General features: G+C 40.9%; 2 protein-coding genes across 2 annotated transcripts; one reads left to right on the forward strand and one right to left on the reverse strand.

Annotated features, from left to right (window-relative positions):
• Positions 1–7,467: 7,467 nt before the first annotated feature.
• LOC119009412 (glucose-induced degradation protein 4 homolog) lies at positions 7,468–13,674 on the reverse strand. Its single transcript, XM_037080665.1, has 6 exons — positions 13,234–13,674; positions 12,771–12,830; positions 12,045–12,152; positions 11,858–11,959; positions 11,644–11,774; positions 7,468–9,188 (listed from the first exon to the last, which is right to left on the reverse strand). The coding sequence occupies exons 1-6, from the start codon at positions 13,534–13,536 to the stop codon at positions 9,125–9,127; spliced, it is 768 nt and encodes a 255-aa protein (XP_036936560.1). The 5' UTR covers positions 13,537–13,674; the 3' UTR covers positions 7,468–9,124.
• Positions 13,675–13,820: 146 nt separating this feature from the next.
• Positions 13,821–17,055, forward strand: atpaf2 (ATP synthase mitochondrial F1 complex assembly factor 2). The gene is made up of 8 exons (XM_037080664.1): positions 13,821–14,201; positions 14,294–14,338; positions 14,521–14,669; positions 14,860–14,957; positions 15,106–15,186; positions 15,276–15,388; positions 15,515–15,630; positions 16,109–17,055. Exons 1-8 carry the CDS (start codon positions 14,084–14,086, stop codon positions 16,244–16,246), a joined length of 858 nt encoding a protein of 285 aa, XP_036936559.1. The 5' UTR covers positions 13,821–14,083; the 3' UTR covers positions 16,247–17,055.
• Positions 17,056–17,162: the final 107 nt, after the last annotated feature.

A 17,162-nucleotide genomic window follows, 5' to 3' on the forward strand; every position in this document is an offset into this window, starting at 1 on the left:
CAGTAATAAGCTCCACTGTAATGACTTTATGTAAGCATCCATCACTGGCCAAGCCTTAAATCAGGCTGACACACCAGAAAGTCAAGCAGGAGAGGCTCCCACCCGACAGATTATTTTTGCGGGTGCTTTTGTGTACCTTTTTTTCCTTCTACCTTTTAAGAAATGTAGTTTGTTTTGGTAACTCTGATGCTCTTCGTTGTTACAGGTTTTAAAAAGCTGATGTTCACGACCACTGCTTCCACAAGATAGGCCTCTTATGTACATGTGGCATTTTTCCTCACGAGGCAAATTGTAGGTTAAATGTTTAGATAGCCAGTTGTGCAGAAGGCTGAAACTGATATCTGACAATGAGTCACTTGTTGAAGAACTGACACTCATACACTAAACAACTTCCTTTAACTCAGTTGGGATCAAACTGCACTTGTGTAACTGTAAATCCAACTACTTGGTTTCAGTGAATGAACTGTGTCGTAGTTGGGCAGTAACTTGAAACCATGTAAGTGAATGATTTCACCTTAGGATATATCTGTACATATTCTGATAAATCAAACAGAGAAGTGTTAACCTGACTTAAGACTTGAAGTATACAGCCAAGCAAGCATCCTAGGATGGCCACCTTAGATTTGTGGATAAAAAGGGTCACTCTGGGGGGGCTTGCCCATTTTTACCAGTTTGGACTGACCAATCAACATGAGGATGCAGACACACAGTAAGTTTAATTATGTCTTAATAACATTTATTCATAAAGATAACAATAACAAATGTGTTGTATTAACACAACTGGAGGAAAAAAACTGTTTCGCAATCTGATCTGAATTACTTTGCACCCCTAACTCTTGGGATGAAATAAATGCACACACACGCACACACACACAAGCACACCCCTGATGCTGACTGCATAAAAGTTGCAGTGGTTGCATGTTTTTGTTTGTTTGATACAACACCTTGATACGAGAGATTTTCCCCGGACACAAAACGCATGCGGCGGAAAAATTGTCTCCCTGGATCGACCGTAAACATTCAAACTCCGAGAGATTCGCCCAGTCAGGGATTGTATATAGTATACTTTGTTGGTTTTTTTTGCGCTGGTGGCTTGCATGTATTTGCTCCATCTCCTTCCTCGTCCGTCGTATCTACTGCCCATTTCAAATGAAGACGCTAAAAGCACTTTGAGCATTGGATGGAGGTGGGCACACGGTGCACCTCATCACGTGATTGGAGTTTTGCAACAAAAAAAAGTGATCTTTGAGGAAAGTAAGCTCTGTGCCAAACAAAGGTTTAAGATACTGGCATGCAGTTCTTGTGCCTTGACTTTTTTGGGACATGATTATCACAATTTGGCATGTTAGCATGCTTACATTTAAAGCTAAGCACCACTGAATACTGCTAAGGCTGATGGGCCATTAGTTTTGCAAGGATGCTGACTGTGGAAGAAAAGTAAGGGGGTCACCAAAGTCATTAGGATTCATTGTCTGGGAACCATGGGTGTCTGTGCAAACTGTAGCTATATGCCTAATAGCTGTTGAGATACAGTATTTCAGTCCAAACCAAAGTGGTGGTCGACTGATAGTGCCATCCATAGCCACATGCTGATAGCGTGGCTTGTTTGACATCAATTTCCTGTACTCTGTAACACACCAAAGCCAAGTACCAGACTCCAGGTAGCCTTGAGTTTAAATGCTTGGCTAGTCTTCTGTTACTTTTGTGCCACAGCATGTCCTAATGACTACATCCCCTTTCTCTTCATCTTACTGTATGATTAATGCCATTCTTGGCAAGGAAGTGGCGCGTACGTGCCAAGAGTAACACTGACATAACACTGGTGTATTATCTGGCATCAACTGTGGTGTGCTACATAATAGGATCATCCTTGAAACCACAACCAATAAGAGGCTGACAAGCACACAGAGTCAACTGTGGTTATGTAGAAAGTGTGTTAAACTAATAATCGGGTCCAAACCTACTAGAACGGTTGTCAGCCCTCACAAGGATTGTTTCACCACAGATCATTTGACCTCTTTAATCTTTTAGCCGACACTCTTAAGCTCCTAAGAATGGGCCCAAACCACATCTTTTGTTTAGTGTATTACTTATACCGATACATTTGATTTGTACTATTAGGCTGTTGCTAAGTCAACTTCAGCTTATATCTGCAACCCTGCACACATTATTTATGCTTTTCAAGCTTGAAGCTTGGAAAACTAAGCCGAGCTAAGAGAACTCAACCTCCTCAGTTCAGTCCGAGGGGTCCTGGTCATTGCCCGGTGCAGGTGAAACGACAACATGGCCTCCCTCTGCTGCCACCCTCAGGTCAGACTGAGTCGCTGCCCCACTGATCGTAAAGGACGTGAGAATACAGAAAATGTCTTGTTTGCTGTAGGGCTTGTTTGACTGTCCCACCTCTCCACATTCCTGCACACACCAGAAGAATGTTGCGGAACTGTAACTGGCACACATGTCAGTCAGCTTGATAAGTGTCACGGCATGTTTGGCCTGCAGGTAACATATGGATACACACACACACACACACACAGGTAGGCTGATGCTCACACAAAGTATGATTATAGATATCACGTGTACTTTTGATCTGTTACACCCTGTGTAAATGATACATACACATGGACTACAGTGCCTTAAGACAATCCTCTGTCGTGTCGAAGGGCCAGATGCGTCCTCTTTCTTTCTTTCTTTCTTTCTTTCTTTCTTTCTTTCTTTCTTTCTTTCTTTCTTTCTTTCTTCTTTTCAGTCAAGTTCTGCACTTAAAGGGCAACTGCACCAATTTTACACATTAAAGTGTGATGCAGGTTTTGGGGAGTACAACTGCATATTTGAAAAAAAAAGTAGTGCAACGCCTTTTGTTTCTCCAGATGAAGCTGCATGTAATCTGATGAACTGTCTCCAGTGTTATAGGGGGGGAAATGAAAAAAAAGAAAGGAAAATTCCTTATGTTGCAGAAAAAAAGAGACACTCAGGAGGACCTTCAATAAACATCACATCCCAGTTCACTTCAAATCTAGCAACAACCTGATACAAAAACTTGTCCATCCAAAACACAAAACACCCTGGCATGAACTGAGTAACATAGATTATGCTGTTCAGTGCAGCCAGGACTGCACAGATTTGTACACTGAGAAGACAAAACAACCTGTCCGAAAATGATTAGCACAACACAGGAGGGCCGAGTCTTCAGGTCTAGACCCTGCTGTCCACTAACATCTGGAGGAGAAAAATCATGCCTTTGAGGACAATGCTGTAAACGTCTCAGCCAGAGAAGATAGACGGTTTGAAAGAGGAGTAAAAGAAATCATCTACGACAACACTTATCATCAACCTACAAGTGTGCTGAATTACCTCCCCAGACAGCTTTGCAACCATTCACACCTGGGCTCACCGAGCCCTGGCAACCCACATGAAGGCCGGTTGAGTCAGTGACCCACAAGTTGCCCTAATGACTCTGAAACCCAGAGCTCACACATATCCTTAACAACTATGTAAGGAAGTTTTCAGAGTTTAAAACCCTGCCACTCCCCTCCAGTTAGTTTGAACTGAAGAAGCCTCTTGGATGAGAGGTGAAACATCTTCAAGAAGCTGGAACCAGTCCAAGTCCAATTGCCTACGATACCGCCCCTGTACGCAGTATACTTGAAGTGTACTTTTTATATACTATATTTTATATACTTAAGAAAAGTATAGTGAAGTATACTTGGCTTATACTGAAAAGTATAAAGAATAGTCTAAGACTAAGTACATTAAAACTTAGACTTACACTTATACTTTAATACTAAAGGTTATACTTGTCCTTTAGTATACTGTAACGCCTGTGTGGAATTTGGCGCAAAGACTGTTGGGTATTCTGTTGTTGTTGGTGTAATTGTGGTTCATAAATGTGTTTGTGAATAAGATGATGTGTAAGACAGTTGTGGGTTAATTCACATCCTTGTTCTGTGGTTAAGTTGTGTCGAGTTAACAAAGATGATAAAAAATGTTGGCACCGTGAGTGAAGGGGTGTTTTCCGGGAGAGACTTCCCGTCTGCTAATTAGTCAGTGTGTAAAGTGATACATGGTGAATCTTTGGCCAGGGCTGGCTAAATTACAAATATAAATCTTAACAAAAGTGTGGACTACAGTATAGTCATTGACTTGTGCTTAAAATTCATTGAATAGAATGACATTATAAACTTAAAATGTTCCAATTTAGTCTAAGGAAGTATTAAAATAATATACTTCTTAGTGTGCTACAAGTATATGGTCCATAGTATACTTGCTATACTTACTTACTATTAGTATACTATACATATACTCAAGCAGACTTAAAAATGAACTTCAAATATACTACTTTTTGCTAAGGGGCACTAAGAATTAATGGAAACATTTGGAATAACTAAATTACACAACTCCCAAAATGTATAACAAAGGTTTTACATTTTTAGACAGTTTAATGCAGAGTTCTTCCATATTTTTTCTTGAAAGAAACTTGGAATCCAAGTAGGATTTTGCATCACACAATAGGCGCTTCCTTTTTGTCCGTGGCCTACCCCAACTTTACATTTTTGGCTCTCAAAGGAAAACAAAAAGTTTGGGCCCCCCCTGCTTTATAGGTTGAGAAAATTCTCCTACAACACCTACAACAAACAACTACAAGCTCCCTCAGTGGAGTTGCAGGAAAATATATCGTCACAAAGCTGAGAACAGGCTGTTTTTCTGAGCTCGTAAAAGGTGGACTTACATGGCTCCACGCTACAAACATACGATGATCATAACACATAACACAGTCACGAGCGCTGCAGTAATTAGCAGTTGCCGCTTAAGGAGAACCGGCATATAGTGTAATCCTGTTTCATAACACATAATTTGATGGCATAATGAGAGTGACACAGAATGAGAGCGATGGTCGAATAAGCTCCTGAGAATTTGTCACATCTTTTGTTTAGTGAATTAGTGCTAGCTGATGACTGACTAACTGATACCAAAATATTTGTATTGTATCATTAGGCTGTTGCCAAGACAACTTTGGTTTACATCTGCAGCCTTGACTACATGCCTGGTGTACGTGCTTTTCAGCGTTGAGCCATGAAAGTTGAGCCAGGTCAATCAGTTTAGAGACAAAATTAATAAGTTGATAGACAAACCCACTCTCAATGGTAACAACGTGAACGTCCGCTGCTGCCACCCTCGGTTCAGGCTGTGTCACTGCCCCACTGGTCGTAATGACACAAGAAAAGCAAACCTGTTTCTCAGCCACTCCAAAGTTCCGTCTGGTTTATTTTTAATCCTTGCTGGACTGTTCCACTTCTCCTGTCACTGGAAACTCCACATACCTGCCTGTTCCTTACAAGTTCCATAACTGTAAGCGATCAAATATGCCTGTACAATCATGTTGCAACATACTGGGCTTGCGGGTAACACAGACATGCACACACGCACACGCAGGAACACACACACACACACACACACACACACACACACACACACACACACACACAGTTGGGCTATTATTAAAATACTAATAAGTTGTTTGTTATATTAAAAGTCCTGCTCAGGCTTTAGGTGGAGTTGTGCCAGAGACCCCTACACTGCTACTACATGTACCTATGTGTGTTTATGTATTGTGTGTATATATGCAGTGTATAATACAGTGCTTTAAGACAGTTGGGTCTCCTTTTATTTATAATCATTCATAATTCCTTGTTTCCTTCCACCACATTTTTCTTTCTTTCTTTCTTTCTTTCTTTCTTTCTTTCTTTCTTTCTTTCTTTCTTTCTTTCTTTCATCCTTCCCAGTTTCTCCTTTACTTCTCTACTCTATCTTTTTATTTTCTTTGTATTTTTCTCTTTCTTTCCTCCTTCCTTCTTTTATAGCTTCATCTCTCTCCTTTCTCGTTCCCATGTCCGTTTCATTCTTTGCTTCTTTGTTTCTTTTCCGCAGAGTTGTAAATTCAGAGGTGGTATTATGTTCATTCTGTTTACAGTTAAAGATTGATAAAAGGTAATAATAATGATAATAATAATAATAATAATAATAATAATAATAATAATAATAATAATAATAATAATAATAAGACCAACACAAAGTTGAAGAAAAAAAGTATTCCATAAATGTTAAATATTCCAATGATAAATCATAGTCATAATTATGACTAGTTGTCTTTCTTTTTTTTTTTTTTATCAAGGCAGTTGGACTGTTGGAAGAAAGAGGTTTTCAGGTTCAGGGCTAGCTGGTTAGCATGCTAACTTCACTGGGTAGCCCATCTACACAATATGTATATGTCTCCAATGTAACCTCAGAACTGTTATATTTTCACATTCTGTTATAAAATTTTTTTTTTTTTAAATTCTCTAAAATTCTCACATATTGAAAATGGATATGTGGCTTGCCTGCAGTTTCTGGTCTTAATACAGAGAAAAATTTCAGCATCTGTCAGAGAATTTTACCAACCAACTTATCTAACCTGTTCAAAATGTATGGTGAAGAATTGATTTGTTTATTGAGATTCAGGGAAATAAATGTAATCAAACACACACACACAAAAAAAAAACTTTATAAACGGTTTCTTAATTTCTCTCAGTCAAACATCAATTTTTAAACTCAACAAAAAACTTAAAACACAGACAAGTCATTCCATTCATGGTGTTAGTCGAGTCTCGACTCCTCTATTTCCTGTCCAGTCAAATTGCAATGACTCGAGTCAACAAGGCCCAATGCAACATTGCAGCAGACTTACTGTGATTTTAGGTTCTTTTACCTTTAACAGCTTTGCTCGGTGAGCACACATTTCCATGCTGCTACACCCACTGAGTTCCTGCCACATGCTTTATTTGCACAAACTTCATTGATTTAAAAAGCACACAAGATTCAAACATAGTGACAATACTAGTTATTTCTTGTCCATCGAAGGTATACAGTAGCATTTCCTCTGTTTGCAACAGCCTTCGTTCTGTGGACTCTTAATGGTGAAAGAAAAAAAACACCAGAGGACTGTATGAAGTGTTTTAACCCAGCAGAGGGCAGCGCAGAGTGAAAACTGACTGTTCAAATGTTCAGTCAGGAGCAGCGTTATGGTTCTTATTGCGCGCCAAAGCAATATCAAGGTTATTGTTTGAGAAAATAAATGTTCTGACTCTATTCAATTAAGGTTGTTTTTTTTTTTGTAATTTAAAAAAGAAAAAAAAAGTTTGAAACTTTGATAATTAAAGGCACATTATGTAGTTCTTGGGGAAGAAATTTAATCAGAAGGGAAAAATCTTCAATGACGTTGATGTCTTTGATGTTTTTTTTAAATGCCCAAACAAACAAAATAAACAAACTCTCTTTGTTTTAATGACTGAATAAACAAACTGATCTTAAAGGACAACACATTTTCATACTGCTTTACTTTGTTTATATGTGGCGGACCCTGCCATCTTTTAGCTTCAAACTGTATTCTGGGGAACTTATTTTCCCTGAGAACAGCTTGTTTATTCAGTGAAACAAAAAATGAAAATCTGACTCTGTATTATTACCCCATTATAACTGTAAATATTAAAATTTGGAGTCTGAATTTCTTCTCCAAAAAGTACACAGAGCCCCTTTAATGCTAACTGTGGTATTAACATGTTCGAAACACAAAGTGGTATATCAGTCAAACAAGCACGAGACACACAGTGAAAAGGTGTTTTTTGATATGATTTTTTAAAATCCATTATCCATTCGTTACAGTCACACCATCAATCAAATCCAGGCTTATTCTCAAATAAACACACTTCTGATCTGTTATAATACAACTCTGATAAGCTTTTACAAACATGGCACCATCACATGGAAAGGGAACATGACAAGGGAGTGTCTTCGTAGGCAAGTTAACAAAAATATTTCTTTAATGCAGATAGATTTCTTTTTTATTTTCTCATATACTATAGGGATAGAATAAAATTCTGTCTCTGAAAACTGAAGGTTTTTTTTATGCTCTGGAGAGTGCTATGTTGAAAGTGTTGCATAGTCGAGGGGACATAAATGTAGGGATAAGTGGGGGGATCTTAATTTAAAACGACATGAGGGAGTTAAAAGCTCTTTGTTTAATGCAGGGTAAAAATACTCTCTTTTTGAATACTTTTGTGTGATTGTTTTGGCTCTAACCCCCTCCACACAGTCAAACCCTTAAAAAAAACAAGTCAAATTGCTTGACTCGCCACCTTGATGCTTCGTGTGTTTTAGGGCACGTGAGTGTAAAATCCTGACTGCAAGCGTTAGTAACATAAAGTCCATCTTTGTGCAAATGTAACTCAATAGAACACAGCAATCACATGTGTTAATCTCCCAAGCAGTTGCGTGGACAGAAAGGGGGGAAGCGCTTTTTTCTTTTTTTTATGTGTCACTCTGATTGCAGCCTTTAAAAGTGCCACTCAGCATCCATCATTTAGAGCAAAATGACAAAATGTCCTCTTGGCGGGCGATCACAGAACCAGCTTAGCTTTAAAAAAATACTGTCATTCTAGCTTATGGGCTGATTAAAGCTCCAATCAATCATGAACCCAAAACCCTTCTCTTGCTTCTTCTTCCACACAGACTTCTTTAGAGAATGTGTTTGTTTGAGCGGACGCCTTCGGAGGAATCCTTGTCCAACACGCAGTCAAATGTGTTTATGTTGCTCACGTCGCGTCGGCTGGATGAAAGCTGGAAACGGTTCTAGTTGCAAGACGAGGAGGGGGATTCCCAGCTCAGCTTATAAAGTGTCTCGAGATGCAGCGCCAAGCGTTTTTTTTTGTTTGTTTGTTTTTTGTTTTTTTAAACCAGACATTAAAACAAAAAGAAAGGGGTACACTATATGAGTCACGCCCAGTCTCTGCTGCTGGTTCTAACTTTACAAGCTCCAGTCTGGGAGCAGTGCTGCACTTTCATTCTTTCCTTCTTCTTCTTATCTCATCCAAACATACATTCATTTGTCCTGTATCCCGTCCACTGGTCAATCAGCTGTCTGTCCACTTGTTGGGAACACGTTAAGAGTTTGCACTTCTCCAAAAAGCCCAAATTCTCATCCCTAGTTGTTCTCCTCCTCCTCCTCCTCCTCCTCAGTAGCATCTGCAGACCTTGGCTTTGCTTTAAGTCTCTATGTCCATCAACAAAAAAAGATCCACGATGCTGGCCGATGTCACCGGAACTCATAGATGGCTGCACTGTGCTCGGGAACGTGGGTGAGGTTTAGAGACTGGTACCTGAAGGGCAAAGACACAGTACGTTAGAATATGTGTATACTGCGTGTCAGTACATCGCATATCTTAGACAAAAATGGGACAACCTTGTCCTGAACACATGCAGTCACGAGCTGATGAAATAGTAACTAGGCTTTTATGCTGCGTGACGTCACTGTTGAGTGGAAATCATCTCCAAAACATCAACTATATATGAGCTACAATAAACCTGACAGCAAGGTGATTTAAAGGGTTTGAAGTGGTTTATTTATCTTTAAAACACAATTGTTAAGTGTACAATGAAACCAAACCCTTTCTGAAATAACATTTATGATCTGTATTTTTATGCAATAGCCGTTTAACATTTATTTGTTATTCATCTGAGTTACATTCAGCCATTAACTCCGCATGAATTAGTTGCATTCATTTTAAGTGGCAGGGTCCGCCATTCACACGCTAACTTCAAACTGCCTTTGCACATGACATATGCATATGATCCGGCATATTCAACCTCATCGTTCTGAGTTTTGCTGTTTTTTGTTTGCTCTCTTCAGGTTTTTCCACCCGTGTGTCGCAAGTTCGGCCTGCCAGACTCAAGTTGACTCCCTGCCATGCACAAGTATCGTGGAATTTAAAAAAAACCTTACACTTAAGATGCTTTTTAAAAGTGACATGCGTTATACAAGTACCAAACTCCTTTCAGGGATAACTCAGTGTGAAGGCTGTGTGCGTAAAATCTGCCAGTGTGCAGTCGAGAGAGAGGAAGAGAGACAGTGTGTGTGTGTGTGTGTGTGTGTGTGTGTAGGATACTGTTAAAGCGATAACGTTATAGCGGTGCATGTGTGTGTACAGTTAAAGCTATTTGGAGATTAACAACAACTCCTGCAGCAAAACCTTAAAAAGCTATAAAGCACGAGACCGCTTTATAGCAGGAAGTTCTGTATGTTTTGTTTATGCAAATGATCGTCGTTGGCCACCACAGTGATAAAAGAACATTACATGGCCAATGATTTGATCCACTTCCTCAACATAAATGCAGTTGTTGCTACTGAGCAACACGTTGATTTCCCTACCCAGGAAACTGTTAATGCACAACACTACTATTCCTAAAATCTCGTGCTAATAAAACCAGTGTGAAAGGTTGGTCTGATGCCCTGATGGATCACAAAGGTCAGCACTGATGCCAATCATACATCAAAAATGTCACTGTAGATCTTTTGCTTGTCTTTGTTTCCTTTTTAAAACGGTGAAGAACAAGAAGAAGCAGCCACAGTGAGTTTTTCTTTTAAAAGAGCTGCAGGTGACAGCTGCAACTTCCAACACCTCAGGTAACATAACCAACTTCTGTGCCACGTGCATGAAATCAGATCGCGGTTGCTCATAGCTTGAACGAAAAAGGGCAGATTACTGTCTGACATATTTATTAAAACTATGTCAATCTGTTTGGCTGCAGAATAAATAAACACACCGTCTGCTCTCCTGTTGTATTTTCTTAAGCCAGCGAGTGTTTGCTGTGGTATACTGCAGTGTAGCAAACTAGCTCTTAAACACAGAACTGAAAACCTAAAAAAAAAAAAAGAGGACGCACAAGGACTTTAACTTTAGTCCAGTTTGTGAAAAAGCAACCTTGAAGTGAAATGTTTCACTAGAATATAAAGATGGATGTTGACATCTGAGAACCAATTGTTAATTATACATTGCAAACCGCAGCCGATGCTCATACTCTACTTTTCTTCATAAGTGTTTTGCAGGGTTCACACCCGAGGTGGTTAAAGGCTGCAAAGAGCACAGAGCTGATACACTTATAACCACACCATTTAATGCATTCGTCCTGAACAACACTCATGTTGCTATTAATAGTTTTCTGTCCTATCAATAGTGCTAAATGGTGACGTTGTGGTCAGTATGACAGAAGAGATGGCCTCAGTAGAGAAGTATTGCAATCAGAGAGAAAAAACACTATTGCTTCCAAATACTTGGTCAGAGAATTGGCTAAGAAAAAAACTGAATGGAATGAAATCAGAGGGCGTTCGTGACAACAGCAAAACCATTATGTGCAAAGGGAGTCGACAGAAATGCCAAATAAAAATTAAAACAGGAAAGATTACAAGCAGGCCTCTGTTTGCTTACAACCAGGCAGTACACCCGTATGAATCAAATGCAGCAAACTGCCCGTTAGGTTGCTGTGCCTCGTCCGTATAAGGTTACGCACAGACAGAGCGGGAGCTGTTCGAAAAGCCGTGTTCATCAACTCATCTTCTGAGCAGCTCCCTCTAAGAAATTAAGAATTGAGGGCACCTTGACAGAGGCTGCGGCAAGCTGGAGATTTTGCCTGTTTATTGACTTTCCTCACCCACATCTCCCAGCTGGTGCGGGATTTGATTCAGCAACCTCGCACTCACAAGTCTGCTGAATCGTTAAAATTTTTTTTAAAAATACTCAAATTCCCCTCGCAGTGACTCGTGTTGTGCTGCGTTACCATTCAGAGCTCCTGTGGTAGTAGTAGCCCTCGATGGTCGCTGTGGATTTCTGGAAGCAGATGTAGTAAAATCCAGCAAAGGACGCGCCGCTGATGTCTTTGATTGTGTGGTCGGGGACGAGGAACTGCTCCTGAGGTGGGGGGGGATGGAGAGGGCAGTTCAGAGGCGAATTACTGCAAAATATGGGCAGGCTCAGTTTGGGCGGCACCTTACCTTCCACCTCATGAAAATATAGTCCGAGTTCTTCAGATCCTCATAGTCGAAATCATCCGAGTTAAACGACTTTGCATACTGGTAGAAGGCCTGGAACTTGCCCTTGACACAAAAAATAAAAGGATTACGTCACGGTAAAGCATCATGCTACAGAGCACGCGTGAAGATTAGGAACGGACCAGCTTACCCAGTGCTTGCGATCCACGTCCTCATCCGCGTCCCATTTTCGGGTGAGAAATGGCCGCTTCCTGCTGATGATCTCTCCCGCGAAGAACGTGGTCAGGGTCGGGTATTCCTGAGAGCGAGAGCAAATGCAAAAAGCACAAACATTGTTGTTTTGTTTGCTGTGGCGCAGCCGACCCCCATACATGCTGTTTTTGTCTTTTTCTCCTCTTTGTAGGTGAAAGAATGTCACGCCCAACGCTAATAGTATGTCTGTCAGTTCAGTGTTTTTTATTCCAGAACAAATTACAGGATGGAGAGTGACTTCTGAAAGTAAACATTCGCTGTTTATTTCAATTCACTGGAGTCAGGATTTTTTTTTTATGATTCCATAATTACAACCTTGGAAATCCTTCAGAATTGCAACTTTTCTGAATTTGAGATCTACCCCACAGTACAACAGGACATTATGCAGACAATGACTCCAAAAAATATGACATGTAACTGAGCCATAATGTCTTTTTTTTTTTTTCATTTTTCTATCACGTTCAATGTGTTTGTTAGTTTGAGTCCTGGCCCCAACTGTGCTTTTGATTTCTGTAGCAGCATAACATGACAGCCTCTAGAATGGCAGAGCCTGGAGCTGGACTGTACCAGTCTCTTAAAAAGGACACAAGCACAATGAGCAGTGGCCAGAGGCAGCTTAAATTATTGATGTTTGTGACTTAATAAAGGGAATCACTCCTCTCACCTCAGTCAGTCCTTTTATCTTCAGGTAGCCACACAAGTAGGAATCCTCCATGGTGACATGCTTATGAAGAGAACACAAGAAACACCATTCACTTTATATGTATGGATAGATGTATAATCCACCTTTCCCTACATACAAGCGACCATAAGTAGGAATGCTGTGATTGATTAAGTGAATATCTAATATCCTCACACACAAAATAGCCATAGACGTGCAGGTTTGCAGGTGTAGAAATGACAAAACAACAACATTATGTTCGATTTCTCTTCATAACCGAAATGGGCTGTGAGGAAACAGTCCCAGGCACTGCTAACGTTACATCCACAGCTAGCTAGCAGGCCAGCGCTCATTGATTTTCCAGCTGTCAATCATCCCAACGCCCGTTTGACAGATCACCAAATGCCCCTGACAGCTCGCCCGAGTGAATAAAAACATACAAATATCCGCTCCACAGCAGTCCCACCTGCAAAACAACCTCCACGTCGTACGAGTTCCCTTTGCTCTTCTGGTGGCCCCTGAACTTGGAGCCGCTGTACAGCAGCGACGTGACAACACCGGGCTGCTGGGTGTTTATCGGAGGCGGCGGGATAAGGGAGGCCGAGGATGCGAAGGCCGCGGCAGGGGAGTCGCTGAGGTATCCAGCGGGGACAGGCATGGTTCCCGCTTCGCTGGCTGGGCACCGACGGCGGGCAGTAGCCGTGTGGGCGATAGAGTCTGTCGGCGTGTCCGAAGAGGAGGGGGGAGGACTAAAGAGGTCCACCGACATTCAATTCCCCCCGTGATTGCTCCACAGTTTAGTTTACTGGGCACCAAGCTCCCAGAAAAGTAAGTGGACTCCGTCGCGGCGCTGTCGGCAGCAGAATCCGCCCTTCTCATTGGTCAACTCAGTTCACCGTGCTAAGATCCTCAACGTCCATTGGTTGGGCTTGCGGAAATGCTCCATGGGAATATGTGGGTGTAGTTTCTTCCTGTTGTGTAAGTGTGCGTATAAGCACTTAAAAAACTACATTTCCCATATATCCAAAGAATTTGCGACGCTATCTGTCAGGCACGGAAGGTCACACGCGTGCTTTTGAACACAGCAGCAGAGAGCTGAGGGTGAAATGTTCGGCGGTAAATAGTAACATAGCGACTTTATAAGGATAGCTCGTAGAGTGTGAACGAGACTTGATGCTAATAAGAAAATATATAGAAATGTTGCATTTAATTAATTGATGAACTGTGGCCATACAGAGGTAGCCTAGCTAAAACAGGCAGCTAGCCTCTCCAGTTAGCTTTTCTTCAAAACATTGCATCTCCACACAACTGCAGCTATGTTCAGGAGCCTTGTTAGACTTCACAGTCAGTTTGGAAATGCCCTTTCAGTCAGTAAAGTGTGCCCAAGAAGTCAGCAGCTTGGGTCTGCTCTGAAATACTCCACAGCTACAGCAGGTAAGATGAGAAGTGGTTAAAAACTCAGTCTTTCTGCAGCAGGATTACATTTGTGAAATTTAACCCTGCTCTATGTTTTCTGCTGTTTTCAGAAAGAAAAAAGTTTTACCAAGATGTCAGCATATCCCAAGGTGAAGGTAAGTGTCAGATTTGAACAAGTATGGCAGTACTGGGACTGAGGATGCTAAATTAATTTTGAAGTGAAAGGATGGATTGTTTTATTTATGCAGAAATTGCAGCTTAACAAGCACTTGCTTCTCCACATATCTGTCATTCTTCTGCTTTATTGAATATCCTGCATTTTTCAATTTTCATCAAGGTGGTGCCTATGAGATAAACCTTGACAGAAGGAAACTGAAAACTCCTGGAGGGAAGCTGTTCGCGGTCCCAAATGAAGCCCTCGCCATCGCTGTGGCAACCGAATGGGATGCTCAAAGGGACACACTCAAGTTCTACACAATGCACATGGTGCGACTCTGGGATTGGATTTGATTTAAAGCAGAGATACTTATCCTTGGGGTCAGACCATATTTAGGGTCGATTTATATCTAGATTGAGGTCCTGTAAGATTTTTACCATGATCTTTTTAAATATCCGATTAAAGAAAAGTTAACTAAAACTGTAACTGACAGAGTATTGGTACTTTCTCTTCCTGCAGACCACCCTGTGCAACACAGCCCTGGACAACCCTACAGAACGCAGCAAAGACCAAATGATCAGTGCTGCCCTGAAGTACCTGGAGACTGATACTGTCTGGTAAAATACTCTCTTTCCTATTAACTCTAACAGGGGTTGCATGTTGTTTCTAATTTTCAATGACATTTAAATATTTTCTTTTTTGATTGAATCCAAGTTACTCACAGTTGTGGCTTTAACTGTTAATGTTTTTTTATGATTTGTTCAGTTACAGAGTAGATGAGCCCTATGGTTTGGTTGAGCTGCAGAAGAATGAGTGGGACCCAGCGCTGCACTGGATTGAAAACAGGTAACAGCTTTCTTCATAGTTAAGGTGTTAAAGACTGTTTCATTAATTTATCGTATTATTAACTTTATATTTTAAAACTCAATTTGCAGATATAATGTCACTATTGGTGCCTCGTCCAGTATTTTGGGTCCTGAGATCCCAGAGGCAACCAAAGAAACATTCAGGCAACACCTGAATTCTTACAACTTCTGGTCCCTGACAGGTAAAACATCTTCAAACTGATCCAAGATAAGCAATTTCATGTGACATAGGTTGTGTAGTAGCTGTAAATTCTACAACAAAAATGAGGAAATGAGCTGTAACGTTAATGTGCTTTTGTGCTGTTCAGGCCTTGAGTTTGTGATCACCCAACTGAAGTCTGTCGTTCTGGCGATGGCGATGATTGACAGACATCTGAGCGTAGAACAGGCTGTGCTTCTGTCAAGACTGGAGGAAGAGTATCAGGTATGAGAGCTGCAAAGATGTTTTTCCATATACTCTTTTGGCTAGCATTATTCGGGTCTGCAATAACCATAAACAAATGAGACCCTGGTCAAGACGCTTGTGATGCTGTTGTTGTTATTATTTTCATGATTTCCCAGAAATCATGGTATTTTTTCTTGCAAAGGCAATATTTGCTTCTTCAGTCAAGGTTTTCATTTGCTTTATCAAGAGCAGAAAGAGAAGGTGATTGTCAATTGTCAGAAACTCAAAAAGGTTTGCTTCATTTACTCTGGATGAACAGCGCCCTCTTGCGTTTAAATCATATTTCCAATTAAATCTAACCTGGTGCAGCACACAACGTCCAAAGCAGTATAAAAGCTGACTTTGCTCTTCTGTGTCTTGGTTTTACCTTCTTGCGGAATTTCTGCAAATGCTGCTCTGTTTGCAGATGCTGTCATTATTCCCTATTTGACCCTCTAATTTGTTTGCCCCTGCACAGATTCGGCAGTGGGGAAACGTGGAGTGGGCCCACGACTACGACATGTACGAGCTGAGGGCACGGACTGCTGCTGGAACCCTCTTTGTTCACCTCTCATCCGAGAGTTCAACTGTCAAACGCAAACTGATGCAGGACTGAGAAGGACAAGCTCCACACAGAAAAGTCTTTGTGAGCACGCAGCAAATCTGCCCTCAAATGGACGTGCTCCCCGGGCACCTCTGTTTATCCATGTGTCTAAATCCGCGCAGACCAACACAAAACACATCCGATTTATCAGCGACAACTGCTGCGTCTGTGATCTGTTATCGAGTCATCTCCCTCCAGTAAAACATTGGCTGGATTTTTGCCGTGTTTTTGTGTGGCAGCTGCCAAGTGTGATGCCCTTCACCGAGTTTCCAGTCAGTTCTCAGTCATCCGTGACATTTTGGACACTGGGCCTGCTTTCGAGAGAATGGTGACTAATGTTGTTGTGTGTTTGGTGGTGGACTGTTAACTCCATGCCTGCTTTCACCATATTTGAATACCGGCAGAGTGCATATGCTCTACTAACAGCACATTATTCATACCAACTGTGCTGTGTGTAGTGTTCTGTCATTGTGTACTGCATATACATAATATTCTTCCACTTGGTGAATCTGCTACATTCTTATTATTTTCTGTGGTAAAGTATTTGATAATGCACACATACCTCTGTAGTTATCGATTATTATTGGCAATATCACCTGCAACGCTACAAAAAAATTTAAATTAGGACTTCATCCACCTCCAGTAGTCATGTTTATTGCTTAATTTTTGTTTCCTTTACAGCTGGATCAGAAATGAAATGGATCAGAGTAATTAAGAGAATGTCACTCTAATTTTTCTCTTCTCTTGGCATCTACTGTAAGCAATATTTTGTCAGTGACATAATTAACTCTGAATTAAAACCAAAACATGGTAAAACTGTTTATGTCTGTCATGATTACAATATGGGTGTGTGTTCTCTGTCTGCATCAGCTCAGGTCAGGGTGAGTGCGGCGGTCATAAAATAGCAATTTGAAATTTATCGATGCAA

The sequence above is a fragment of the Acanthopagrus latus genome, chromosome 20 (genome assembly GCF_904848185.1).
Source record: "Acanthopagrus latus isolate v.2019 chromosome 20, fAcaLat1.1, whole genome shotgun sequence".
NCBI classification, from domain to species: Eukaryota; Metazoa; Chordata; class Actinopteri; order Spariformes; family Sparidae; genus Acanthopagrus; species Acanthopagrus latus.